Source organism: Ceratotherium simum, chromosome 3 (assembly GCF_057802395.1).
Source record: "Ceratotherium simum simum isolate JZ-2026a chromosome 3, ASM5780239v1, whole genome shotgun sequence".
NCBI lineage: Eukaryota > Metazoa > Chordata > Mammalia > Perissodactyla > Rhinocerotidae > Ceratotherium > Ceratotherium simum.
Genome location: NC_141902.1, coordinates 39,058,262 through 39,084,884, shown reverse-complemented (window position 1 = coordinate 39,084,884; position 26,623 = coordinate 39,058,262). Strand labels below are relative to the sequence as shown.

The window sequence follows — 26,623 nt, the reverse complement described above, 5'->3', positions numbered from 1 at the left end:
ACCCTCTCCTGGGGCTGCAATCTCCTGCTTCCCCATGTTATGGGGGAGGAGGAAGGAGAGCTCTCTGTGAAGGAACTGAAAAACAAATTTTTTTGGGTGCGTGAGGAAGATCAGCCCTGAGCTAACATCCATGCCAATCCTTCTCTTTTTGCTGAGGAAGACTGGCCCTGGGCTGACATCTGTGCCTATCTTCCTCCACTTTATATGGGATGCCACCACAGCACGGCCTGACAAGTGGTGCATCGGTGTGCGCCCGGGATCTGAACCTGGGCCGCCAGCAGTGGAGCGCGAGCACTTAACTGCTACGCCACGGGGCCAGCCCCTGAAAAACGAGTTAATGCTTGAAGTGTAGGTGTCTGATCAATCCTGTCTGTTCCAGGAGTATTTTTATCTTAACTAGAGATTTAAGCCTTAGGCCGAAAACACTGAGATTTTATTTAATGGGTTTAATGGGAGAATTTTAGGCATGGACTGATGATAAGAAAGGGATTTTAGAGGGAAAAGGGCCTTTCCAGGGTCCATCAAATCATGCTAAGCAAATGGGTGTAGAGTTGGTGGGGTCCCTGCCTGCAGACTCCTCACGTATAGGAGGCAGACCTGAGGAGAACCTTCCAGGCCCAGGAGGAGTGGCCAGTGTCCAGGCAAAGCCAAGGGAAGGGTCCAAGAGGACTGAGCCGGTCTCCAGTGAGTCTCCCTATGGGCAGAGCGATTACACATGCTGACTTGCTTACCTGTATCTGCGGTGACTCAGCCCAGAATTTCCGGGATACTGATATAGCGCTATAACAGGAAGTCAGGTTTTTCAGTTCATTCACTTATTCAACAAATGTTTTCCTAGTGCATGCTGGCTATGTTCCCAGGGCTGGAAACACCCATCTCTCAGACCTCCCAGCATTCAGGGAGAGGTGGAGACAGACATTCCCACTTGCCATTGCACGCAGGGTAGCCTGTGCTCCCCCAGGAGAAGAGCAGAGGGCTCTAGGCTCGGAGGGGCACCTGGCCCAGACTTGGGGCCTCAGGGAAGGCTTCCTGAGGAGGTGCCTTCTGAAACCTGAAGGGGCTAGCCAGGGGAAGGGTGGGGTGAAAGTGGAAGAGAAGGGTGCTCTAGGCAGAAAGAATGGCAACACAGCATGGCACCTTCTGGACCTACAAGTGATTGGGTTTGGCTGGAGTCTAAAGTGTGGGGGAAGGGGAGGGTGGAAAGACGAGGTAGAGGCTGGGAAAGTGGGAGGGGCAGCCACGTTGAGTGGTTGGGACACCTTCCTAAGGGCAGATGGGAGCCATTGAAGGATCTTAAACTGGGGACTGATATGGTCAGATCTAAAAAGAGACCTCTGGTTTCTCTTGAGAAACCAGAAAAGATTAGAGGAGGGCAAGACAGGAGACAGAGTGCCCGATCAGGAAGCAGCAGCAGAGATGATGGTGGCCTGCACCAAGGCAGTGTCAGTGCAAGTAGGAAGTGGACAGGCTCAAGAAGTCCAAGGAGTCAAATCGATTCCATGTGAGAGTCAAGGACAATGCTTGGTGTCTGGCCTGGACGCCTGAGCTGACAGTGAGGAGGAGCAGGCTGGGCATGGAGGGGATGCGTGGGGATGATGAGGTCATCATTTTCTTTTGACTCTGTTGGGTTTTGGTCATTCTTTGTGTCTGGATTAAATGATAATTATGACATCTAAAGGACAGTGTCATCTCATCTTTATTCAAAAGGAGGAGGGCTGTGAATTCCAATTCACTGAATGGTGAGCCCTCAAAGATTAACCAGACATCGGGGATGAAATCAGAAGCTAGGGATGCTTGTGATGCAAACCGTGGTTATTAACTCTGATAAAATTCTCAGCGTAGTGACAACGTAGGACTAAGTCAGTCCAGGGGCACACCTCTAGTTCCACTCTCACAGGACATTATCAATAATAATTACAATCGGTTTGACTCAGTCCTACCAGTACAGAACTCCCGTCCTCGCATCAGCTTTACCATCTGGAGGACTTTCTGACCCTGGAAACTGTATTGAGTTTTACCACTTTCTACATATCTGGTGTGTATCCTGGAAATTACCCCAGCAGATTGCGAGGAGAGTGAAAAGGATAGTCATAGCACCTCTTCCTCCCTCCTCCCAGGTAGAATGGAGGGAGAGAACCAGGCCAGACTATTTTTCACCCTATGCCTTCTATTGCTCCAACCAGAAGACCTGGAGGCCTTCCTCCACTTTGTGAGGGACTGTTGGGATCAAAGCCTTTGTCCCTTCTCCAGAGCACATTCAGCAGCAGCATCCTTGGGTTGTTCATTTCAAATGAGAAACAAAGTACGTGGCCTCAGATGAGAGGGTTTCTTGGGTCGCACACCTTGTGCTGGGAGACCAGTGTAGGTATGAAGAGCCCAGCAGGGTGCAGTTGAGACATTAAGTCACATGTGGATGGTGGTCCCTGCTCCTAGATGCTGCTGAATAGCTTGTTCCCCCAAGCCTTCTCCCATCAGGGCCCTCTGGGCTGACTCACAGCAGACTGTGTCCCTTCTAATCCTTGCTTCTCCTCAGCCCAGAGGAAGAGGCGGGCCCCACTTTGGTTTCCCTGGTGCGTTGGGCTAAGGCAAGAGGTAAACTGGACCCTGTGGGCTGGTCCTCTAGATCTTCCCCTGGCAGAGGGAAAACTACGTGGTCATGGCTTGTCCCAAACCAGCAGGTGTTTGCTCGGAGAACTAGGGAGCTTCTGATAAGAGCCAGAGGCCATCTGTGTCCATGAGAATGGTCAGCGGGACCTAGGTCCCCCTCTGTGAAACCTCTAGCCTGCAGGCTATGGCTTTCTTGGAGTTCTGGGACAAAGGTCTCTAGAGAGTCAGAGCCATGAGTCAGGAGGGGACCTGAAGCTGAGATGATGCCTTGCTCTGGAAGTGACTTGACTGAACTTCTCTTCTGACTCTACACTCTCCTCTCTGGACCTAGATTGGCTCCTCACCTTCCCTCCCACCCTTGTTTCCTTGGACAGTGAGCCAGACAGACTGCTTTGTGAGCCTCTGGCTGCCCACCGCCTCTCATGAGAGGCTGAGGACTAGGACCATCTCCAACTGTCCAAACCCAGAGTGGAATGAATCCTTCAACTTCCAGATCCAGAGCCAAGTGAAGGTGAGAAGTGGAGGCTGCCCTGCCTGCATTTCTATCCCCCTCCTTGCCTGCTGGTCCTTCTCTTTGCTTGTGTGTCCTTCTTATGCCTTCTTATGTTTGTTCTTCTTTCTACCTGCTTCTTGTCCTTCTATCGACCTGTCGTCCCACTCACCCACTTCTTCCTTCGGCCTATCTCATATTCGTCCCTCTAACTCTACTTATCTCTCTACTTCTTTCCTGTCTCTCTTGTCCTTCTACCTAATTGTTGCTGGACCTGGGTGTCTCCTGCTCCAAAACAGAGTGTGCTTCCAGAACATGCTCCAAGTAAGAGAATACACAGAGGGGAAGAGCCATTCTATTCACTAGGTCCAAGGCCAGTCTAATTCCAGCCACAGGGTTTTCTCTATCTTAAATCCTTTTTAGATGGCTTTATTATTTCCATTTCCTTGGGTGTGTGTTATTTTATTTGTTGAGTTGTTGTTTCATGGTGTTGGTCTTCTTCAGATATATGATGACTCTAAGATGAGTCCACATATCCTGTGGGAGAATTCTCCCTTAAGCATCCTGAGTTGTGACTGCCTCAGCAGAGTGCCCTTAAAACAAACTTGGCCTCATCATGGAGGCATCAACCCCAGTCTTGGGGCACTGGAGGCTCGATGCTTCCAGCTTGCTACTTCCATATTTTAGGGAGGATTCTTCATTTCTGGTTCGTAATGAGTAATTTTTGCTTTCAAGAAGGGCTTTATATTTATTATTTTAAAAATATCTCTTCTATCATATTTATGGTTTTGGTGAGGGAGGGGGATTTTGGTGTGGGCTCAATCTGCCATCTTGAAATCAGAATTTGGGCTTCATTGTGTAAAGATCTATGGGGCTGCTCATATGGGTCTATGGAGTTAGTTCTGGGACACATCTGGGTTTCTGGTAATTACAAGGTCACAGATCTCATTCAGTAGGGAACCATCAGAACCACTTATGTCCACTAGACAGGGACCAAAGAGGCAAACCCAGCCCTAACCCACATCTCCCAGGATCCTTGGAACAAGAGGCCTCAAAGGCTAACCCATATCACCTGAGACCACTGACCTCAGAGTTCAGCCGGATGACAGGGTAGCTGCTTACCTCTTGGTATGCTGCTTTGGAACCATCCACGAGACCTCATTAGGAGCTGATGACCCGAAGGATGGACTTCAAACACCTCACCTCAACCCCATCAAGTATCAGAACCCTTATAATATTTGCCACATCACTCCTCTGGATTGTTAAGATGTTAGCTTCCCTGAACTGGATTTTCTAGCGCCAAATGGGCTATCTTCAGCTCCTGGGGCCCCAGTGCTGGACACATTCTATGTCTTGGCAACGGTCTTGCTTGCTGCCTTCCATCATTCCCCTAGGTGAAATGAAATCCCTCACACTACACAGACCCCTGCCAAGCTTGCAGAAGAGCAAAGTTCTCCAGCAGGAGAGTCAGAGCAGGAGGGCAGGAAGGTTTCAGAGATTTGGAAAGGAGGGAATAGACACTTTCCTCCGTTAATACATTTACCTACAAATGTCTCTCACACCTGAGCAGGGACCTCTGTACTGGTCCCCATCCCTCAGACCCACCTCCTCACTAGGACTGAGGTCAGGCCCCTCATCCTGGGAATGGGCCAGTGCAACCACAGTAACCAGATTGCACTCTCCCTTCTCCCCTAGAATGTGCTAGAGCTGAGCGTCTGTGATGAAGACACAGTGACACCAGATGACCATCTCTTGACAGTTCTCTATGACCTCACCAAGCTCTGCTTCCGAAAGAAAACCCACGTGAAGTTCCCACTCAATCCAGAGGTGGGTACATGTGCCCAGGCCTTCAGACTCCCGCCTCATGAGGAGCAGCTGGTTATTCCCATGGTGCCATTCCATGGGCTCCTCTCTGTGTAGCCAAGTCGGGAAAAGATAGTGCTGCTGGTTCAAATCCCAGTGCTATCACTTACTACCTGTGTGAACTTGTGGAAATTACTTAATTCCCTGAGTTCTATTTCCTCATCAATACAATGGTAATAACAATACCTGCCACACAGGGTCATTTTGAGATTCAAATGGGAAAACATAATTAAGGCACCCAGCACTCTTCATGGTACAAAATGGAGAGGTGGTTAGTGTTGGTTCCCTTTCTTCCCTCAGAGTCTTGCTGCTGGGATGGCCCAGGGGACAGACGATAGATGAGGGTAAAGAAGGCAAATCTGCAAGTCAGAGATACTCAGAGCTGGAAAGGACCAGGACATTATCGATTCAATCATTTGACAAATACGTGAATGCCTACTATGGGCCAGGCATTGTTCCAGGCACTGGGGACACGTCAGGGGACAAATATCCCTGCCCTCACCTGGCTTACATTCTGGTGGGGAAATTAAGGTCCAATAAGGTCAGGACTTCCCAAGGTTGCACAGCAAGGGCTGTGAAGCAGTAGAGGAGGGCAGGGCCCCTACCCTTTGGAGTTGAGCTTGCTGGGGGCAATATCTCAGCTCTCCCTTGCCCCAGGCACTGAGCCCCCTGGGAAGGCAGAAGAGCAGTGGGAAGCTGGAAATGTTGTGGGGCAGAGGAATTTGCATGTTGGGGTTGGAGGTCAACTCCATACCCTGACCCTCCCCTGGGTCGTCAGTGGTGTTCCTGATATCAAAGACTTGGGGACAAAGAGAGGCAGTGGGGACAAGAAGAGCAGGGAGCAGCTGCCCCGACTCCATGACAGCAGCACAGCCACGTGGGAAGCACAGGGACAGATGCGCAGGGGCTCCTGGGGCAGCAGAAGGTCCTGGTATGCAGAGAGGTGCAGACACAGCTCACAGCGGTCTTCCTTCCTCCCCTGCCAGGGCATGGAGGAGCTGGAGGTGGAGTTCCTGCTGGAGGAGAGGTGAGTAGGCCCGGGCCCCAGGGCTCCACCAAGGTCCTGACCCCCAAGTAGCTTCTGGGCACAGGCATTGCACAGCCTGGTCCACCTTTTTGCTGTCCTCCCCTCTTCTACTCTCACCCCTGGCCTCCTCACTGCGCCTCGGAGTCACTTGGAAGCTTCTAAATACTGTAGGTGGCTGGGCCCCACCCCTACTGATCCCGTTCTACTGACGTCAGTGTTGCTTTAAGGATCTAGTCCTCTGGCCATATCATCGGCCTCAGCTCCCCTGCATTTCTGAGAGTGGCCTCTGGGAAGAACTCCTGCCACCATGGTGACGGGGACCTTGTTGACGCCAGGCTGAAAAAGAGATCAGGACACAGAGGTCCTCCTTGACCCAGAACTGGTAGAACAAACTCCCCCAAACCCTGGCCTGAAGCAGAGGCTTTCCCCCTCTGCAGCCACCTCTGGAACCAAGTCAGGTGGAGGCTCAGGCCCAACATGTGGGGTTATTGCCCATCATTTTCAGTAAGGAAGATGACCCAGGGTCTTGGAGGTATGACCATGCTGGGGGATTGAGTGGAACTGGGTCACAGAGCTGGAGATGGGAACAAGGAGAGGACAGAGAGAGAAGGAAAGGAAGGAGCAGTGAGGGAGGGGAGCAGGGCCCCTGCCCAGAGGGGACAAGCCTGCCCCAGGATGGCAGTGTGCTTTGTGATCAGCAGCCGGCTCCTCCCCTCCTCTTAGCCCTGGCAGGGCTAAGCCCTCTGGACTTATGATCAGCTGGGGACAGGGGAGGACAACAGGCAGGAGCTAGAACAGGAAGGCTTGTAGAATTCCACTCTGCCTAGGGGCTCCATGCCTTGGTTCCCATCAACAGCTGATGAACTAATTAACATCAACTTTATTTGTTTCACCATGAAGAAAATCTGGGCTCTCTCCTCCAGTTCTTGGTTTGATAGGACTTTTAGTGGGGAAAAAAAAGTCTTTGGCTGAGTTAGAAAGTGGCTTGCAAAATGAAACATGTCAAAATTGGTAATCAGAGTTGATCGGGAGACACAAGCATCTTGGGCTTGATTTTGGCGAGGGAGGCTGTGGACTCCCCTAGACTAATTGTAACCTGGAGGCTTATATTTTCAGCTTTGTAAACACAGGACATTTCATATTCACCAGGCCTGTCTCTGGCTGAGTCAGAACTGTTTATTAAATGCATAAATTAAATAAAGCACAGAAGGGAGAAGGGGTCAGTTTTGTACCAGCACAATTTACACCTGCTCAGGTGGCGGTTCCAGCCTTTTCTTGCAACCTGTTTATCCTCATAACTCCATGCAGTTGCATCTGGTTGGATATAAAGAACAATTATCCTTTAAGAAAAAAAAAGGAACTCTCCTATTCTTTCTAACCTATAAATCTATTTTTTTTTCTGGACATTCTATTTAAAATGTATGCCAGTTTTCTCCTTGACTATCTACAGATCTAAGGTTTCTTAAGCCAGTACTTTTCATAAGGACTAAGAAGTCTCTGATATCTCATTATTGGCCCTAGGCAGGCTCTTTATCACCTTTGTGAGAAATCAGTCCAGAATGGTGTGACTGACCAGGAGTTCTCCTTTTGTTTTTCAGCCCCTCTCCACCTGAGACCCTCATCACCAATGGTGTACTGGTGGTAAGTGTCCTTCTAGGTTCCTGTAGCTCCAGAGGCCACATGTGGCGGCTGCTCTCAGGGGAACAGGACTGTGGGAGAGAACAGTTGGCCCAGAGCCCCCCAGGACTCAGACTGACTGAAGCCAGCCAAGGGGGTATGGGCAGTGGGGGGGTGGGGGATACAGCAGCTGGGCGCCTGATCCTGGGGAGGAAGGAGCTAAGACATCAGTCGCCCTGCCCCAGCATCCTGTATCCCACAACGACGACCCCTCCTCTCGGGAACCTCCCTAATAGAAGTACCCACAAGGAGGCAGCCTCCTCCCAGGGTCAGTCTCGGTCCCATTTTCCCCCAATCCAGTCTCTCTATAAGCACAAGTTCAGTGTTAAAAAGATTTTCATTGGGGCCAGCCCAGTGGCATAGTGGTCAAGTTCACGTACTCTGCTTTGGCGGCCCGGGGTTCACAGGTTTGGATCCCGGGCGCAGACCTACACCCTGCTTATCAAGCCATGCTGTGGCAGGCATCCCACATATAAAGTAGAGGAAGATGGGCACGGATGTTAACCCAGGGCCAATTTTCCTCAGCAAAAAGAGGAAGATTGGCAACAGATGTTAGCTCAGGGCTGATCTTCCTCACCAAAAAAAAAAAAAAAACAAAAGATTTTCATCATTCAGCTGTCAGTGCAGCCATTTCCGTTAGATGCATCAAAAGCCTCAGGATTCAGGGGGATCTCCCAAAAAATCAGTCTTTGGGAGTTCTTGATAAAGGAATTTGACCTGCCTCTGCTTCTTCAGAAGGCTGTTTCATTAGAAGTTCTCACTTTCAAAGCCCAGAGTGGGATGTTCCTTCTTTTGGTTTTGGACCAAACCACTCCGGTTCCATCCCTGACCTGTCGCTGAGAACACAACCCCTAGTAAATGGTGACGGCACATCCTAGATTTTTCAGGACAGCTTCTTTGTCAAATACTCAATATCTGAATGAGATGACAGGCCTTAATTGGGTTCAGAAAATGTGGTCAACACACCCAGCGTTCCCCTGAGTGGGCCCAAAGTCAGGCCAGCGCTGGATTTATCCTCTCGTCCTTCGTCTCCTCCTTTTGGCCTGACAGAGCGAGGGGGAAGCTTGTGTTCAGAATGACCCTCCCTTCCTTTGTTTCAGGCTCGACAAGTCTCCCGCCTGGAGGTTCACACAAAATCCAGGAGGCGGAGGAAGAGTGGCAAAAGTGAGCCCTGGACTGCCTCTGCCTGCTGCGGGAGGGCTGTGCTGCTTCCCAGCCTAGTCAGCACCAGAGCTGGCCCCTCCACGGCTGCCCTGGGATCCATTGGGAACCAAGTTTTGGCCGAGACTCCTTGGGATCACCTCACTCTTAGGGGCTGTGAACCCCTGTCTTCTCCCCTGGTCTGTAAGGGTTGTGCCCTTCCAGGCACCCACATGACCCTCAGAGCTTCCCAGCCGTGACAAGTGCCCTGGGCAGGGATCAGTGGCACAGTGCTGCCCACTCTACCCAAACTGGTCTGCACTGCACCCCTGCCAGACCAGGGATTCCCTGGGCCAAGTCGGTAGTCAGCACCCAGGGCCCCTCTAACTGTGCTCCTTCTAGTCAGATTACAATTCATAGACAGTCCTAGCGTTTTACAGCTGGCAGAGACCTAAGAGATCCACAGATACGAGGCTCTCCAGCTCACTGCTCCATCAGATCCCACCCATGCAAGTCTTCCAGCCCTGTCCCGAGAAAGGAGAGTAGCACAGCCCGACAGACACGGGAGAGGGATGGAGGAAGAGGCCTCCATTCCCAAACTGGCGGTTTAGTGAGGACCTGCCTTCAATGCAGTGGGAGGGTGACTCTGGGGCACCTCCTGGAGAAGCAGAACCTAGGCAGACTAGTCCAGAGGACTCAGCATCTCAGAGGGCTTTCTGGGGACCTCATTTGTCAACATCACACACAAGCCTTGTTAAAATGCAGATTCCCTGGCCCTACTCTGCCCTGCAGAATGAGACTTTCTGGGGTATTTTAACCAGTGCCCCAGGTGATTCTAAACCCCTGACCTGGGCGCCTCCAGCGAGGCTTTTTACTGGGTCAAAGTGGGGGTGGGAAGTGAGAGGCTTCCCAGGGGTCTCAGCTCTCTGGTCCTCTCTTCCAGAAAAGGACGTCCTGGTAACAGTGACAGAGTCCTTCGAGCACACCCAGCGCATCTCGCACTGCCTGGAGCCCTGCTGCCCGAACCCTGCCTGCTTCCACTACCCGAAGTACTTCCAGGCCCAGATTCACGTGGAGGTGCCCAAGAGTCAATGGAGCTGTAGGGTACAAGGCGGGGGCAGTGGGAGTGGTGCAGGGGACTGGGGCAGGCGGGGCTGCAGGAGGAGCCCCTCCCCCCATCACAGAGCCCGCCCATCCTTCCAGCCTTGCTGCTGTGCACCCAAGAAGACCGGCCCTGTCTGCCAGCCCCTCAATTGCCTCCCCGACGGCCAGGCGGTGACCCTGCCTGTGGTGAGGGCCTGAGTCTGGGCAGGGGCCCCTGAGCAGCTTAGCCTGGAGTTCCTGTGGCAGAAAGATGAGAAGAGCCTGGGGGACCCGTGGGTGGTCTCTCAGGAAGGCAAGAGGGGTCTTGCGGGGTAGGAGACTGGTGAGCCGCAGTGTGGAGCCAGAGAGGGTGTAGAGGCTGAGGTGGTGATGGTAGGGAGGCTCATGTCCAGAAGAGGGAGTGGGGATAGAGCATGTATGTGTGTGCGTGTGTGTATGCATGTGTACACGTGTGTGCCGAGTCAAGTCAGGGGATGGACAGTGTAGTGAGCCTCCACTTCTTTCACTGGGACCACTTGGCTCTGAACTGTCATCCCTGACAAGCTTTTCATCTTCTGCTTCCCAGGGCGACAACTGTGAATTACACATGAAGTCTACGCCCTGGTAAAGTACCCTCTTTTCTGTTTCTTTTTTCTTTTGTCACTTGTGCTTTTGGTGTCATATTTAAGAAACCATTGCCTAATCCAAGGGCATGAAGATTTACTCCCATGTTTTCTTCCAAGAGTTTTATTGTTTTAGCTCTCACATTTAGGTCTAGGATCAATTTCAAGCTAATTTGTATATACGGTGTGAAATAGAGGTCAACTTCTTTCTTTTGCATGTGGATATCTAGTTGTCCCAGCATTGTTTATTGAAAAGACTATTCTTTCCCCTCTGGATTGTCTTGGCACCCTTGTCAAAAATCAAGTGACTGTAATTTCCATTTACAATTTGATTAGTTCTTTATCCTTGGACAAGTTGTTTAACCTCTCTAAGTCTCAGTTTTTCTCAGCTGTAAATTGGAGCAATACCAAGAATATTGTCCATTGTTGAGTTGCTTTGAGGATCCAGTGAGATAACACGTATGAAGGACCCAGTGATCTGTCTGACAAGTGGGACGCTCGGCAAATATCAACTAACGTTATTACTATTGTTGTTTTATTATTCATTCTTTGTTGAGGCTAAGGAAAAAGTTATTTCCTCACAGCTGTGTCGGCAGGTCTGGTCAGGACATGGAGGAAACAAGATGGGAGAGCTCCCAGGCTCTGCCTTCAAGAAGATGTGACCTTGTTAGTGACTCAGGTCACTAAGACTGAGGTCGGAAATGGTCAATGTCCATTCACCTGGAGTCACTGGGGGGCTGGGCCTCAGAGGATGCAAGAGATGTAGGTGGGCAGAGGGAGGAAGCTTCTGGTGAAGGCAAGGGCTGCACGAAGGCTCAGAACCGTGACTGCTTCTGGAAGTAGCAGGAGGTGAGGTGGGCTCTTGGATGCCAGGCCAGGAGCCTAGGCTTGTTCAGGGCAGGGATGTGATGAAAAGAGGGCAAGTGTTAGGCATGCTGCAGCAGCTCCTGCCCTACCTGCCTTGTACACGTGTAGGGATGACGGGGTGAGAGCAAGGATGGGAAGGCTTTATTGTCAATCACACAAATACACAGGACGGTCATTACTCCTAGAGCAGGAAGAGCTTACTGAGGAACGTGAGCCACAGGAAGGGGACCTTGTTGTTCCAGCTCAGAAGAGCCCTTACTGTAGAGTCTTGTCCAGAGGGATTGGCCAAAAGGATCTCAGGGCCCCTTGTCACCAATGTCTGGCCTTGGGCTATAGAAGGTGCCTGGGGGAAGCCTTTCTGGACTTTCCAGATCTTGCTGAGGAGGCAGGGGTTCAATGAGTCCCTAATTTTGTGAAGCCTGCTTACAGTGCCCAGTTAGGGCTTGGGGGGCTTTATATTTTTTATCTCATTAAGTGCTGAAGACAGTGCCGGGAGTTGAGCATGATTAACCCCATTTTACAGAGGAGAAAGCAGAGACCCATGGTCACAGAAGTGGTACGTGGCAGAACCAGGCTTCAGGCCTATGTCCAACTGACCCTAAAGCCGTGTCTTCTCCATGGAGATGGAGTCAACAGGCCCACTCAGCCAAGATCCTCTGTCCCCACAGCCCCCAGACGCTGGACGTGCGGCTGGGCTTCAGCCTATGCCCGGCAGAGCTGGAGTTTCTGCAGAAGCGGAAGGTGGTGGTGGCTGAGGCGCTGAAGCAGGTGTTGCAGCTGGAGGAAGACCTGCAGGGGGACGAGGTGGGTAAGCAGGATCTGCCAGCCTGGGCTCAGTGCCCGCTGTGAGCCAAGCTTGTCCTTCCCACACAGCCGTGCCAGCTGCCCCTAAGCCCTTCCCTGCCCCAGGGCGGTCTCGGCACTGCCTTTCCTGGGTGTTCATACTGCTGAGGTTCTAGGTTCCCAGGTGAGGGCTGTGCTGGATGTGATCCAGTTGTGTGCTCACCAGGCGGGGAGGGCAGAGGAGAGAGAGAAAGGAAGAGCCCTAGCTTCTCCTCCCCGTGCATTAACAATCCTGAGATGGCTAATGAAGTCTTACTTACATGGGGACAAAACGACCTCCTCTCCCCAGTCAGGAAAACATTTGAAGCTCCACTGCCTCCTACACTCCACACCTCCACCCCAAAGGCCCTTCATTCTTCAGTTCTCCCTTCCCCCAAATATGCACACGTACCACCCCCCCACCCGAAAGAACAGCAGTCGGAAGCTGGAGAGAAGCAGCTTCCACGCACAGAGCCAGCTTCTTCCCACAGGGCAGACAAGGCTGCCTTTGTTAGAGCCCTCCGTCACCTCCCTGGTGTGGACTGAGGCCCACACTCTCCCGGGCAGTAGGTCAGCCCTCCGAGAGCTCGCCTTCTGAGGCCGACCACAGGTGTGGACGGAGACCTCATGCCTAAGGAGGGCTGTGGTGGGGCTTCAGCCAACAAAGGGGTCTTACAGTTCCCACTCAAATGAAAACAGTTAGAGGGAGTCTTGGCAAAGAGCTCCTCCTCCCTGTCCCACCTTCAGGGAAACACCAAGAGCATCTTAAACGTATGTAAACCCGGAGGTGACGACCCTGCCCCTTCCCACATCAAAAATTCGTTTACTCCTGCTCTTACACGTATGGTATATACTGAGCACATACCACTGTGCCAGGCCCAGGCCTGGTGCCCTAACGTCAGATCCCTTTACAGAAGGCGGCAGTTTGCAACCATTAGGGAATCACATACTGGCTGGGTTCTTGAGCAAGCCACCCAGCCTTCTGGACCCCAGTTTCATCATCCATTAACTGAGGGCTAGTCTAACAGTGCTAAGAACTTGTCCAACCATGACTTTTTGATTTCCAAATTTGTATAAGGCTTCAGAGCCATTTACTGACACTAACCATTGGGTTTGGAGCTAAGGTCTAATTCTAGACCCCCCAAGTGGCCCTACAATCTGTTAAAGGGGTTTTCAGGTCACTCAGTGCCCCACTCTCTGCTGGCTGTAGCCAGCTCTCCCTCCTCCACTGTCCTTTCTAAACTCCTGTCTATCACTCCAAGTCGTCTCCTACCCAGCCTTGCCCCAACTGTCTGCCTCTGTGTGCCCCCAGGTACCGCTGATAGCCATCATGGCCACTGGGGGTGGAACAAGATCCATGACCGCCATGTATGGCCACCTGCTGGGGCTGCAGAAGCTGAACATCGTGAACTGTGCCAGCTACATCACTGGCCTGTCAGGGGCCACCTGGTAAGGAGCCAGGGGTCACTGTCTGGTGAAGCCCAGAGCAAGCAGCAAATGGGCTGGCCTGAGGTCTCTGGTAAAGCTCCCCCACCCCAAGTTAGTGACTCATTAACCCTGGGTAGCTCTACCACCTTCAGCTGTGTGACCTTGGTCATGCAGCTTAACTTCTCTGAGTCTCAGTTTCTGTATCTGTAAAGTGGGGATAACAATAGCACTGACTTCCTGGGGTTGTTGTGAGAAGCTCTCCCAGTACTGGGTACACAAGAGACACCACACACATCACACATGTTGGTCAGTACTGATGTAACTATTTCCAAGAGGCTGTGGCAGGGACCCAGAAGCGTGGTGGCCAACTATGAGTGAACCACTGGTGCCACCGGGCCCCTCCTGCTGGGGAGATGCAGCTGCCCTCTCTCAGACTGTGCCAAGTCTCCTAGGGTGGGTGGAGCTGGCGCAGCTGATTGGCTGCCCTCATTCCAGCCCAGCACCCATCCCCGCCCACTCCCTCTGCCAACGGGCTCCTGCCTCCTCGCTGTCTGCTGGTGAGTGAGCACTCGCCTCCCCCAGGTGAGGCCAGCGTGAGGTTGACTTCTCCAAGGGAGCCCCGGTGCCTAGGGCTCACAGTGCTTGTAGGCGCCCACAAAAATGCTTTCATTTCTTTTAAGATCAGAGGGAAAAAAATGAACATCTAGGTTGAAAAAAATGTTTTAACAAGTAATATTACTATATTTGTCTTTATACAAGCCATAAAATATAATAAGGGGCCCCCAAAGTTATAACGCAGCCCCGGTCCAGGGTGGCCGGGACCCAGTGACCACCTAAGGCCTCTCAGCCGGGGCTGCATCTTATTCTGTCCAGGATGGGTGGGCCTCTGAACCCTCGAGGTCCCGAGCTGCGCCCCTTATCCTGGAGGAGCTCAGGGTAACTTGCATTTGAGTGGGTGGCTGTGAACTCGCCCTGGGAAAGCCCAACGCTCCCTGTGCCTCAGGGGCCCCATGCCTCAGCCCAGATGGGATAGAAAGATGGCTGACAGTTATTGGCGTTGCCTCTGCTTCCGATGGATCATCTCATTTCTTCTTCACAAGAAAACTATGAGGGAGATGTTGTCATTATGCTCATTTTACAGCTGGAGAAACAAAGGAATTTGCTCAGGTCATTCAACTAATGAGTGGTAGAGCTGGGACTTGAACCAAGGCTGTCTGAGTCCAGGCCCACATGTTTAATCTCCACATTAAACTGTTGCCCATGGGTAGGTGTTAGATTAAGGAGATAAGCCTGCTTCCGTCAGGGTGAAGGGGCACCTGCCTCCTCCTGGACTGCTGCTGGGCCAGGCAGGAACTGAGAAGGAACTCAGGCCCTGCCTGGAAGAGGATGGGGAGGGGAGGGGCTCCTGGCCTGGAAAAGCACTGGGAAGGATTCTTTTAAAATCAATCATTTGTAATGGTTTTGACAGCTTTTTAAAAGTATCAAAATAAAAGAGTGAGCCTTATGGAGATCAGGGTGCTTTTTGTTGAAGAAATCTCCCGACCAACCCCCACCTTCCCAGACCAGAAACGAGTCCTGTGAAGGAAGAGGCCACTGTTCAGACAACCACGCAGCTGCAGACAAGGTCCACTGTGGGGTGAGGGGTTCCTGGGGGCTGGCCTGACATAGACTGAGAAAAGCTGAGTCCAGGCCAAGAAGAGGCAGACAGAGGCAAAGACCCAGGGCTAGGGGGATCTCCGTCTTTGTTTTATTCCTCCCTACTGCCCACACAGAAGTTAAGAAGAAGAAGGGGAAGTCAATCTTTAGCTGGCATTAACTATGGAAATTAATGTGGCAGAGTGGGAAGAGTCCAGGATTTGGAATCAGCCAAGCCTTGGTTCACATGGGGGCCCCACCACTTACATTGTCCAGGTACTGTTCTAACACCTTACATTACATTAACTCATGTAATCTTCACAATAACTCTGTGAAGTAGGTACAATTATCATCATTCTCCCCATTCCACAGATGGGGAAACTGAGGTACAGAGCAGTTAAGTAACTTGCCCAAGATCACACAGCTAGTGAGTGGCAGGGTCTGGTTTTGAACCTAGGAAGATCTGGGTCTGGAATCCTCTCTCTTAAGCAACATGCTATCCCTGACACGCAGCAGGGGGTCAAGAAACAGTAGCAGTTGTGACTATGAGTAATAAAGGTCACCCTCCCCCAGCAGGCCTCTTCCTCACCCGCTTTCCTCCAGGCTCCTCTCCTGGCAGGTTAGGGTTTCCTATGACCCGCCCACCTTCTTTCCTGTCAGGGTCCAGGGTTGATCAGATCAGGGCTGGCTCATCTCTGTCAGCCACGCCTGTCTCTCTCCAGGACCATGGCTACCTTGTACCGTGACCCTGACTGGTCCTCCAAAAACCTGGAGCCTGCCATCTTTGAGGCACGGAGGCACGCGGTCAAGGACAAGTTGCCCGCCCTGTTCCCAGACCAGCTCTCCAAATTCCGGGAGGAGCTCCGGCAGCGCAGCCAGGAAGGCTACAAGGTCACCTTTACAGACTTCTGGGGCCTGCTGATTGAGGCCTGTCTGGGGGACGAGGTAGGTGCTTAGCTTCTCCTGGGCCCCACCCTGCCCTTGCTGATGTCCAGCTCTCTTTCTTCATCGGGGGTGTCTGGACTTACATTGCAGCAGAAGGAAGTTAGGTTAGACCTGCGAGTGCATCCTTGGGCTTTAAGAAGCATGAGGCGCCCGAATGCATGATGGAGGAAGACAGTGGGATTATCTTCCCACATCCCCTTAGAGTATGACTGAGACGTTCATGTTGGGGGTGGCTTAGGTACAACCCTGCGGAGAGGCAGCATGTCCTCTGAGAGCCTTACCAAGACACCATGGAAAGAAAATGGGGAGGGAGCTGGAGAAGGCTGGAGAGCCATCAGACTGTGGCGCAAGTCTGACCCCAAGTGGAGGAGAGAGGGAAGAAAGGCTGGTGGAAGGTTCAGCAAGGCTCTTGGAGAGTCATCTAGCCAAGTTGGCCATCAGAGGAGTCCAGCACCACCCCCCATCCCCCGAATGGGCCTGCCTCAGTATCCCTGCCACACTCAGTCATGGTCTGGGAGCAGCCCAATGGGAAGTGTGGCCTCAGCGCAAACTCAGCCAAGGATTTCAGAGCCCAGCAGCTGGGGCCCTAAGTCAGTTACACTCCCTGTAGTTGACGGTCTGCAGGGCTTCTTCTCATGACCACCACACAGAGAATGGGCCCAGTGAGGTTCCTTCCTGCTCTGAGATCCAATGATCCGAGCAATATGTGCCCAAGAAGAGAGCCAGTCTGTGTTGGAACCCAGCTGCTGTGAGAGCCATGTGGGACGTGGTGGAGCAGTGGGATCCCAATGGGATGCTATGGTCCTGGATATCAAGGTAAGTTCAGCCAACACCTGAACCCCTCCAGCTACACAGGCCCCAGGGAGGAAACAACTTTGGCTGTTGCTTGGCCCCAAAGCAGAGCTTCCCGCCTAACTTCTATCCAGGCCCCTGGCTGTCTGCTCTACTCCCAGAAGGTGTCTGAGGAGTTCTGAATTCAAATCAGAACTTGCCAGAAGGAGGAGGGACAGTAAATTGTTTTCTAGTGGGTCTCATCTTCCAGAAAATACAGGCAATTTGAACAACCAAAGATGACATGAACCTCATCTTCAACATTCATTCAATACTTCATTCATTCCCTCAACAAAATTAAGTACCTCTTGCATGCCAGGAACTATGCTAGGCAACAGGGCTTCAGACTCGAGGCATTCACAGCTCTTGATGGATCCCACACCACCCTGCCCCTGTTGATAACCCATCTAATCTGTCCTCGTGATGAAGCAAGGGAGACAGAGGCTGAGGGTGTTGGCTTTTGGATTCAGGCAGGACCGGGTTTAAATTCTGGCCCAGCTCTGTGCTATTCCTTCAATGGGAATTACATCAATGTGTGGTAGTTCACATTTCTAACAGAAGTTCATGCCCCATGTGATGGGGGGGGGGGAAGCACCAAGGCATTGCCTGAGTGTTGCCAGGGTTTGGTGTGGGGAGGAGCCAAGGTTCCCAGGAAAGCAAGTCCAGGATTGATGTCAGGAGGCCTCTGCTCTTCCACTCTGGCCAAGACAGGCGCCTTCCCTCGGGCCCCCTTGACATGAGTGTGGACTGGGCTCCTTCCCGAGTCTGCAACTTCCCCTACTTCCAGGACAGTCAGCTCTGTGGTGCTCCTATCTCTGGGCCCAGTTACAACCCTGTTTGCCTTTCAAGGGAGACCCAAGAGTCGTTTGGCCCCCACACATGTTTGCCGTCCCACACAGGTTCTGTGGCCTTCCACACCTGGGTGGGGTCAGAGCCTGGGCCTCTAAGACCTCAACTGGCCTTGTCTACACTGGCTGAGGTGACCTATAGCCCATGCTGATCTGTAGGACTCTACTCTGATTATTCAGAACAGTGATCTGGGGACTTAGAGGGACCTTGGCTGCCATCTGGTGCTGAGTTTCTAAGTCTTTTGTTAAAAAAAGAAGCTTTCTTTTCCCAAACAAACAAATTTTATGAGGGAGCCCAACATGCAAAGTAGATAAGAAAAATGGAGCTGCTCCAGTTGAGTGGGACGAAGAGGGGCTACCTCTTCCACCTCTACCTTTTCATTGTCTGGTCCCTGAGACACCAGGAAAACCCTAGGACTCTGAGGGACAGTCCTAAACTGCAGGTCCAGTCCCACCCCCATCCACGTGTCTGGGGTGGTGAACAGCCCAAGGAAAGTGAACATTCTACAGGTACATTTTAAGAACAGGTGTGACGGGTGTCAACTGGGACCTACAAAGCCTCCTGGTGGCCTCAGGAGCCAGGAAATGGGCTGCCGGTGGTCCACGCTGTCCCCTTATTCTGCGCTGCCCCCAGGCTGCTTGTCTGCTTCTTCTCCTTAACCATTTCGTTTACCCACAGAAAAATGAATGCAAACTGTCAGATCAGCGTGCTGCTTTGTGCCAGGGCCAGAACCCCCTGCCCATCTACCTCACCATCAATGTCAAGGATGATGTAAGCAACCAAGATTTCAGAGGTAACACTGGTGGCTAGCAATTTGCGAGGGGGTCCCTTCTCAGCAGGCAAAGGGACCCAGCACACCCCCCAACCACACCTTGCCAACCTCCATATCAGAGAACTGTGCTGACAGCTGAAGAAACCAGCTTTGCTACCCCCTTCAGCCCTGTTGTATGGGGGTGGTGGGGGTGGACAGGCAGGGTCTTGTGGCTTCCCCAGGGCAGGGGTTTGATGGAGCAGGAGTAACAAAGTTGTGAAGGGAAGGGGTACTAGATATTTCTTAGCTGCCCAGAGAGAGAGGATCTAGAGACCTGCCCTGCTTCGGGGTCAGTTTTGGTCCCTGTTCATCTGGTTTTGAGGAGCAAATGAACATACAGATTGCAAAGCTGAGTCTTGTCCGGCCAGCAGAAGCAGATCGCGGGCACCCCCATGTACCCCGCAGGGGAACTGCGACCTGTCCCAGGCTCTTCAAGGCCCCGGGTGGCGAGGAGGGAAGGCAGGGCTGGCCCGGCCTGAGACTGACACCATGCCCCGCTGCTTTGTGTGCAGAGTGGTGCGAGTTCTCCCCCTACGAGGTGGGCCTGCAGAAGTACGGGGCCTTCATTCCCACTGAGCTCTTTGGCTCTGAGTTCTTCATGGGGCGGCTGATGAAGAGGATCCCAGAGTCAAGGATGTGCTTCATGCTAGGTGACTCTTGGCTGGGGGAGGCCCCTGGGCACCCCGCCTCATGCTGGCCAGGCCATGCCTTTGAATTAATGGAATGACAGCGAAGCACGCTCTCTTTTCCCCGAGGGTCTTGTCCCAGGTGCTGGGGCTGGTCGGGGTTATCCCTTAAGCTTGTAACCTTCCTGGCATTTGCCAGCATCCCCTCATCCCAGGAGAGGCTCCCGAACCTACCTCGAGACTGGCCTCCCAGACTGTCCTGATCTCCCTGTGACCCTTTGGGCCCAGAAGGACCTGACAGAGGTCCCCAAGTCACTGGGGACCAGAGGGATCTCTCCCAATGTCCTAGTCTCCAGTGGTCTCCCTGGGGTCTGTTCAGAATTGGACTGAGAGTGGCAGGCTGAGATGGAAGCTTCAGGAACACCAACCTCCTCCTCCTTTGTCTCCAGGCAGCAACGTGGCTGCTTCCAGGGCCCACCCAGCTGCTAGGATCCAAGGGGCCAGAGGGGAGCATGGAGTGATGGCCGAGTCTCTGGGGAAGCCTGGCCAATGCTCCCTGGTCCTCTAGAAGCTGGGGGCACTAAGTGTAGGGGCCGGGCTGTGGTGTCCACTCCTACAGCTCTCCCCTTCAGAGTCTGACCTGCATCCATCAAAGGGCAACCTCACAAAACAGACCCGTCTCTAGAGCCTCCACACAGTTTTATGCCCTTATTTAAACTAGTCATCTACACCACCCTCCCTTCTATCTGTCCTAATCCAACCCATCCCAGAAGGTCCAATTCAAGCCCCATCTCTTCCATGAAATCATCTGGAAGCCACCAGCCCATGGTGGCCTCTCCTTTCTCTGAACACCTGTGTTATTGTGCATGTGGCTCAGAGACACTTGGGCTTGAACTCTGGCGCCTCATTTATTAGCTGTGTGAAGTTGGCCAAATTACCTAACCTTTCTGTGCCTCAAGTTTCCTATCTCCAAATTGGGCTTAAGAGTAAAACCTACCTTACAGAGGATCCAAATGGGTCAATGTATGTGAAAGATCTCATATAAGTACTTTTATTAACGTGTTGCATTTTTAAATCATAACAATAAGAGATAGCATTGGATCTATCAAGTGTTCACCATGTGCCAGGCACTGTCCTAAACTGGTATGTTAACTGATGCAAGGGGTGGCATCTGGACTTGAACTGGAAGCCTGCACTTGCCAGCATTAAGTCCCTGCTGGGGCTGTGCCTTAGACGCCTTCACACCCTCGCCCAACTCTGAGAGGAGGGCGGAGAAGAGCAGAGGGCTGGGGATCATCGGTGTCCTGTGTCGAGCTGCACTGTGGGGAGAGGGAAACCAAAGTCTGCCCCAACCCCTGAGCGACCTGACTTGGAGGGGCCATCAAGGCCAAGGCAGAAGCAGTCAGTATTTGGGTGGGCCTGGGGCTCTCGGGCAGAGCTGCTCACGGCTGACCCTTCTCCCTAGGTTTGTGGAGCAGCATCTTCTCCTTGAACCTGCTCGATGCCTGGAATCTGTCCCACAACTCAGAGGAGTTTTTCCACAGGTGGACGAGGGAGAGAGTGCACGACATCGGTGGGCGACCCACTGGCTTCCCCTCTTGGTTGGGTGATGGGGGGTGGAGAGGGGTGGATCACAAACTGAGGACCAGTCCACCGGCCACATGTTTCAACATGGTCTCTGTGACCCACAGAGATGGGACAGCAGCTAGGGCTAGAAAGTCTTCCCAGCCTGGAGGGGAGGGTGATTTGGGTGGAGACACCTGTGCCTAGGCCCGGTCACAAGCTCTGGGGCCAGCTCTGGCCTGTTGGGAGGAGTGGATCTGCTGTGCAGTAGGCTTGGCAGGGCTGCATGGTGCCCAGGAGAGCTAACAGGGGTAGGGATCTATGAGCACAGTTAAAAGTCACTCTTTTAGACTCACTGTCATCTCTAGAACTCCTCCTTACCTGTCATCATCCCCCCCTCCACTACCCTGTCTCTGTTCTGTCTCTCGCCGCAGTCCTCCTGGCCCCAACGCCAGGGCCTTAAGAACTAGGCAAGGAAGGTGTGAACTGCACTTGGTGAATGGCTGACCCCTGGGTGCCTGGCAACCATGTGGTGCTTTACCTGGGCCATCTGGGGACCCCAGCTCTTGTGACCTGCTCTCCACTCCCCCCTCTGCCTTGCAGAAGACGAGCCGCTCCTGCCTGAAATCCCCAAATGTGATGACAACGTCCTGGACACCACGGTGGTGACCCCAGGGTCGTGGCTGTCCAACACTTTCCGCAGTGTTCTCACCCATCGGCCCTTCGTGTCTGAGTTCCACAACTTCCTGCAGGGGCTGCAGCTGCACACCGACTACCTCCAAAGCAGAGAGTTCTCCACGTGGAAAGGTAACGCTGCCGGCTGCTCCTTGAGGCCTGCCTCTCTTTGGAGGAAGGAGAAGTGGATGTCGAGGTTGCCACAGAGAAAGGAGGAGAAAGCTCCTCTGACCGTGTTCATTGGGTCGGGTGGCAGACTCTCCCCACGGTGTAGTCCATGTTTGGTGAGGTCTTGAGCAGTGGGTGGAGTGGAGTGCGTATTTAAGTAATTAAATCTGTACGACAGCTCTATACAGAATCTGATCAACAATCCCAGCGGGTAGAAGTTGGGGCCCTGATGGGGAGACGTGCGCCCCAACTTTCTTCAGCTGTGCCCTGGGGGCACCTTTTAATGTGAATGGTGGCCCTGGATTTGGGCAGGTATGGCTCGGCTCAAGAACCCCCAGATGGTAAGTGGCAGAGCTGGCTCTTAAGCTGTGGTCTTGCAGCTTCAACCCAGTGCCTCCTCCCCATCCTGCTATGGCTCTAATGTTGACAAGGTGAGGTATTTTATTTGACCACAGCCTGCAAATGGCTGCTTGAACCTAGCCTAATAATCCTCGTCCTCATCGGCTAGGGCAGAAAGGGCAACTGGCTCTGGGCCTGGGGTTTGCACTAATTTAAGGATGGTCTTACATCCCTGCTACCCCACACGCTCTGTGGCTGAGTCAGTGGGTTTTCTGTGCATGTTCCACAGAAGACTTGCTAAAACCCCAAGATAATGCTGTTCTTCATCAGCCCACCCAGAGGGACATGGGGACTTACCGGGCGTCCTGGCCGGGACGGGAGGGCTGGAGGCCCAGGCTGAGGTGAGGGAGCTCCGTGCAGGACACTCATCCCACCAGGTGCCTCTGACCATCGCTGAGATCAGGGCGCCAGGGCGTGATGGTAACTGGAAACCTTGGCTTTCAGACACCGTGCTGGACGGTTTCCCAAACCAGCTGACAGAGTCTGCGAACCACCTGTGCCTGCTGGACACGGCATTCTTTGTCAACTCCAGCTACCCGCCCCTCCTCAGGCCTGAGAGAAAAGTTGACCTCATCATCCACCTCAACTACTGCGCCGGGTCCCAGACAAAGGCAAGTGAGGCAGAGAAAGGCTCCCCCAGCCCAAGCAGAGTGCTGAGCCTCTTCGGAGACAGGTTCCTGAAGGAGCACCTTGAAGCCGGGAAATGGGAGAGCATGCGCTCCCACAGACTCCAAGACAGCATCAGAGAAACTCCAGCCGCTCTGCCTGATATGCGATTAGATGTCCAAACCTCGGGGGGCAACCAGCTGGCCCCCACATGCAGTGGGGCCCAGGGTTTACGCAGACTCACTGGGTGGATTCCAATTTAATTCTTGCATCTGAGTGTTTGCCATATTTGGCAATTCTTCAGCTGCAAAAAAACATTTTAAAAAGTAACCTTAATAGAGTCCAGTCAATTCTAAAGTTTTGTACCACTTCAAAAGCTTGTAACGTCCTATTTTCAAATTAATCACACTGTCCCCTTTTAGTGTAATTACACTAAAGAACCAGGGACCAGAGATTTTTATTTATTTACTTTTGAAAAGTTCTGGCCTTTTAAGGGAAAGAAACTTGTTTTTTTGGGCCACTTTAGTACAGTCCTGTCCTGAAGCAGGGAAAGGGGAGTGTAGACAGATAAGGATGACATCAGTGATAATGACCTATGTTTGTAAGTGAGTGACAGCATGCTTTCCTACACTTGATCCTTATGCCAGCTCTTTGACATAGATGGCATAACATTCCCATGTTATAGGTGAGGACACTGAGACACAGAGAGGGTAAGTGGCTTGCTTAAGATCACACAGCTAGTGAGTGTGGAACAGGGGGTAGAACTGAGGGTTCTGACACTCTAAGTCTACTGCTCTTTGTTGCATCTTGTTTATAAAGATGCCCTTTCAGAGTCCTTTCCAGCCCTGTGGCACTTTCTCAGTTCCAAAGCCCATGCACGTCCCACAGCACCACGTCACCTTGTCAGGGTGCCACCCATATCTTCCCAGGTCTGTGTTTGGGTGAAGCTTCGCTGAAAGGGTTTCTGTCCACTTTACTTGGAGAAGGAGCCTGCAGATGGACACACACCAAGCTCCTGCCTCAGGACCTTTGTTCTGACCCAGCTTTGTCCTAAAAATAGCGCCAATAGGCAAAGCAGTGGGAGCCCTGAGTTGCCAGCTGGGGCAATCAGGAACCTCTGTTTCTCATCCACCCCGCCCCTCCTAATCCTCAAACATGTCGTCCTGTGCTATCCTAGCCCATGAAGCAAACCTGTGAGTACTGCACCACGCAGAACATCCCCTTCCCCAAGTACGAGCTACAGGAGGAGGAGGAAGAGAAGCTGAAGGAGTGTTACCTGATGGAGAACCCACAGGAGCCTGACGCCCCCATTGTGATTTTTTTCCCACTCATCAACGACACCTTCCAAAAGTACAAGGCCCCAGGTAAGCCGCCTCTGGTCTTCGTTCCCACCACCTGCTGGCCTCGGACTGAGAGCTCCTGTCCTTAGACGTGTGCAGTCTTCTTACAGCACGAACGGGGAGCCTGGTTCAGCTCCAGTCTGGGCCAACCTTGGCTTTGGCGAGAAAGAAAAGACCCCCACGCCCCTATGTGCTGACAACGTCCAACTCGAGTCTTCCAGGCCACATTTACTGACCTCCAAAGATGCTCCTGGCACTGTTTTGGTGCCAGGGAGGTCCTGAGATGGGCAAGCTGCATCCCTGCCCTGAGGAGCTTGGAGGGGTGTGTGCACGTGTGCGGGTGTGAGTGTGCATGCCTGTGCATGTTTTCATGCAGGTGTATGTGCCCATGTGGGGAGGGGCAGGTCATGGGGAGAGATACACAAACAAGTCACTACAACTTAATGCGATAAAGGTCTATAGGGAGTCCTTCTGCTGCCTCCAGGTGTGGAGCGAAGCCCCGAGGAGCTGGAGCAGGGTCGGGTTGACATTTATGGCCCCAAAACTCCCTACGCCACCAAGGAGCTGACATACACGGAGGCCGCCTTCGACAAGATGGTGAAGCTCTCCGAGTACAACATCCTGAATAATAAAGACAAGCTCCTTCAGGCCTTGCGGCTGGCAGTGGAGAAGAAGAAACGCCTGAAGGGCCAGTGTCCCTCCTAAGTCCCAAGGAGCCTCCCCGATCCTGTGTCTGCTTCCACCATCAGACTCAAACCCATTGGGGCTGGCGGACCGCACAGCAGGCTCCGCACTCTGGCAAGGGGTGCAGGCTGGCCCAGGCTTTCTGTCAAAATCTAAAAATTAAAAAAAGTTGAGGGAGACAGAGAGAGAGAGAAAGAGACAAAGGAAAATAACAAGGGGATATACTGGGGTTTTACACCCACTGCAGAGAAGGGGTTCTAATAGCAGCAGGCTCGCACATGCCAAAAGTATGGAGAATGAAAGCTTGGCCCGAAGGAGAGGCTGGTTCACCTGGAAACCTCAGACTCAGAGCTGGAGCTCAGAGCCCTCTGCTCTCTGCTCCTCTGCCCCCTCACTCAGAGGGCTCAGGGAATGCGCCAGAGGAGCTGAGAAGCACTCGGGGTTCTCTGGAAAAACGCTTTTAAATTTAAGGCAATTATATTCCTGTGATTTTTATAGTCAATTGTATTTTGTGGCTTTTATTTTTATGAATCAGGGTCTCAATAGGAAGTGTGATGCTAGAAGATCTAGATGGAGCATTAGGGACATCTTGGTCTCTTGAACAACAAAGCCAAACAGGTGACGGCTTTCAGCAGCCCTTCTCTAGCCATTCAGAGCCTGGGGCTGGTGATCCTGTGATCCTGCCTGAGCATTCAGCTCCAGGGAAATGCCAGACAAGGCTCAAGTCTGCAGCTTAGATTCACCAGGTCTGGGATGCAGCTCAGGGATGGCTGGGCAGGTAAATGGACACAGGCATCAGGTGGGCGATGCTGCCCAGTGCTGCCCACTCAGAGAGGCCGACACTCGCTGACCAACCCGCTCCAGAAGCACTTCTCAGTTCTCTTATCACCCTCCTCTCTGGTTTCCAGATGGAACTATTAATTTCTAAATGGGATTCCTTTTATGCATCATGTAAACACTATGGGCAGCACATCTCAACTCTTGGAGTCACCCTGAAAGAATGAAACTAGGAAGGATCAACCCAGAGAGGACTAGGTTAGCTCTGAGGAAGAAGCTCATCCTTGGGGATAGCTTCCAGATGAATTGCTGGGAAGGCCCTGGGACACAGAGAAGCCCAATCAAAGTATCCAGGCCTCGCATCAGGCTGGGAACTTAACTAAAGAAACGTGCAACCTCAGCCATTGAGATGCCCAGGCTGGTGGAAGGTGTGCCCAGAAAAGCATGTTGTCCCTGTGAAGCCCAGCAAACCTGGAAGACATGGCCCTCTTTCTGGGCCACGATGCTCCCTAAGCAGTCCCTTGGTTGTTAGGAGACGAGCGGTGACAGGTACCAAAAGTTTAGAAAAATTGACCTCCAGTTTACATCCTCGCTACTCAAAGTGTGGTGGGGAACTGGTTAGAAATGCAGAATCTCGGGCCCCACCCCAGCCATACCGAATCAGAATCTGCATTTTCAGGAGTTTTCCACCTCCTCTCCACTGCCCCGCCAGGTGATGCCTATGCATATTAAAGTCTGAGAGGTGTGGATTTATGCCATACCCTCCCGTGAGCTTGGAAAGCATGAATCAATCCTCTGCCCTGAGCCACTGATAAAACCAGGCTTCTGGACCTGCAATATGGTCCCCATGCAGATAATGCTAACCTGGGACGCTGCCCCTCCCCACTGCCAGAGTATCCAGCTGCGTCCACTTGGACACCTTTTCTTTCCATCTGCAACAAACAGGCTCTCCTTAAATGATCAGAGTGAGCCACGCAGCAAGGCCTGTTTGTCGTAAGGTGAAGGCAGATTTGCCTTGGGTTCACCAAAGTGTATAAAATGAGGTTTATAAAGTCATTGTATTTTTGAGCACAGAATAAAATGGCCA

The 26,623-nt window shown here is 52.4% G+C and overlaps 1 protein-coding gene across 3 annotated transcripts in view; it reads left to right on the top strand.

The window, feature by feature from the left end:
* PLA2G4E (phospholipase A2 group IVE) overlaps positions 1–26,623 on the top strand; it is a 62,134-nt gene extending 35,511 nt beyond the window's left edge. For 2 of the 3 annotated variants that reach the window (XM_087429119.1, XM_014780598.2), the window contains exons 3-20: positions 2,982–3,118; positions 4,793–4,924; positions 5,947–5,987; positions 7,586–7,628; positions 8,765–8,828; positions 9,748–9,908; positions 10,008–10,094; positions 10,474–10,511; positions 12,046–12,181; positions 13,512–13,648; positions 15,985–16,207; positions 18,566–18,680; positions 19,211–19,348; positions 20,790–20,897; positions 21,491–21,694; positions 22,574–22,740; positions 23,913–24,099; positions 24,560–26,623. In XM_087429119.1, the coding sequence (XP_087285245.1) occupies positions 2,982–3,118; positions 4,793–4,924; positions 5,947–5,987; positions 7,586–7,628; positions 8,765–8,828; positions 9,748–9,908; positions 10,008–10,094; positions 10,474–10,511; positions 12,046–12,181; positions 13,512–13,648; positions 15,985–16,207; positions 18,566–18,680; positions 19,211–19,348; positions 20,790–20,897; positions 21,491–21,694; positions 22,574–22,740; positions 23,913–24,099; positions 24,560–24,780 (2,339 nt within the window). In that variant the 3' untranslated portion in view covers positions 24,781–26,623. The remainder of the gene's footprint in view (positions 1–2,981; positions 3,119–4,792; positions 4,925–5,946; positions 5,988–7,585; positions 7,629–8,764; positions 8,829–9,747; positions 9,909–10,007; positions 10,095–10,473; positions 10,512–12,045; positions 12,182–13,511; positions 13,649–15,984; positions 16,208–18,565; positions 18,681–19,210; positions 19,349–20,789; positions 20,898–21,490; positions 21,695–22,573; positions 22,741–23,912; positions 24,100–24,559) is intronic. The other variant, XM_087429120.1, reaches the window with a different exon arrangement.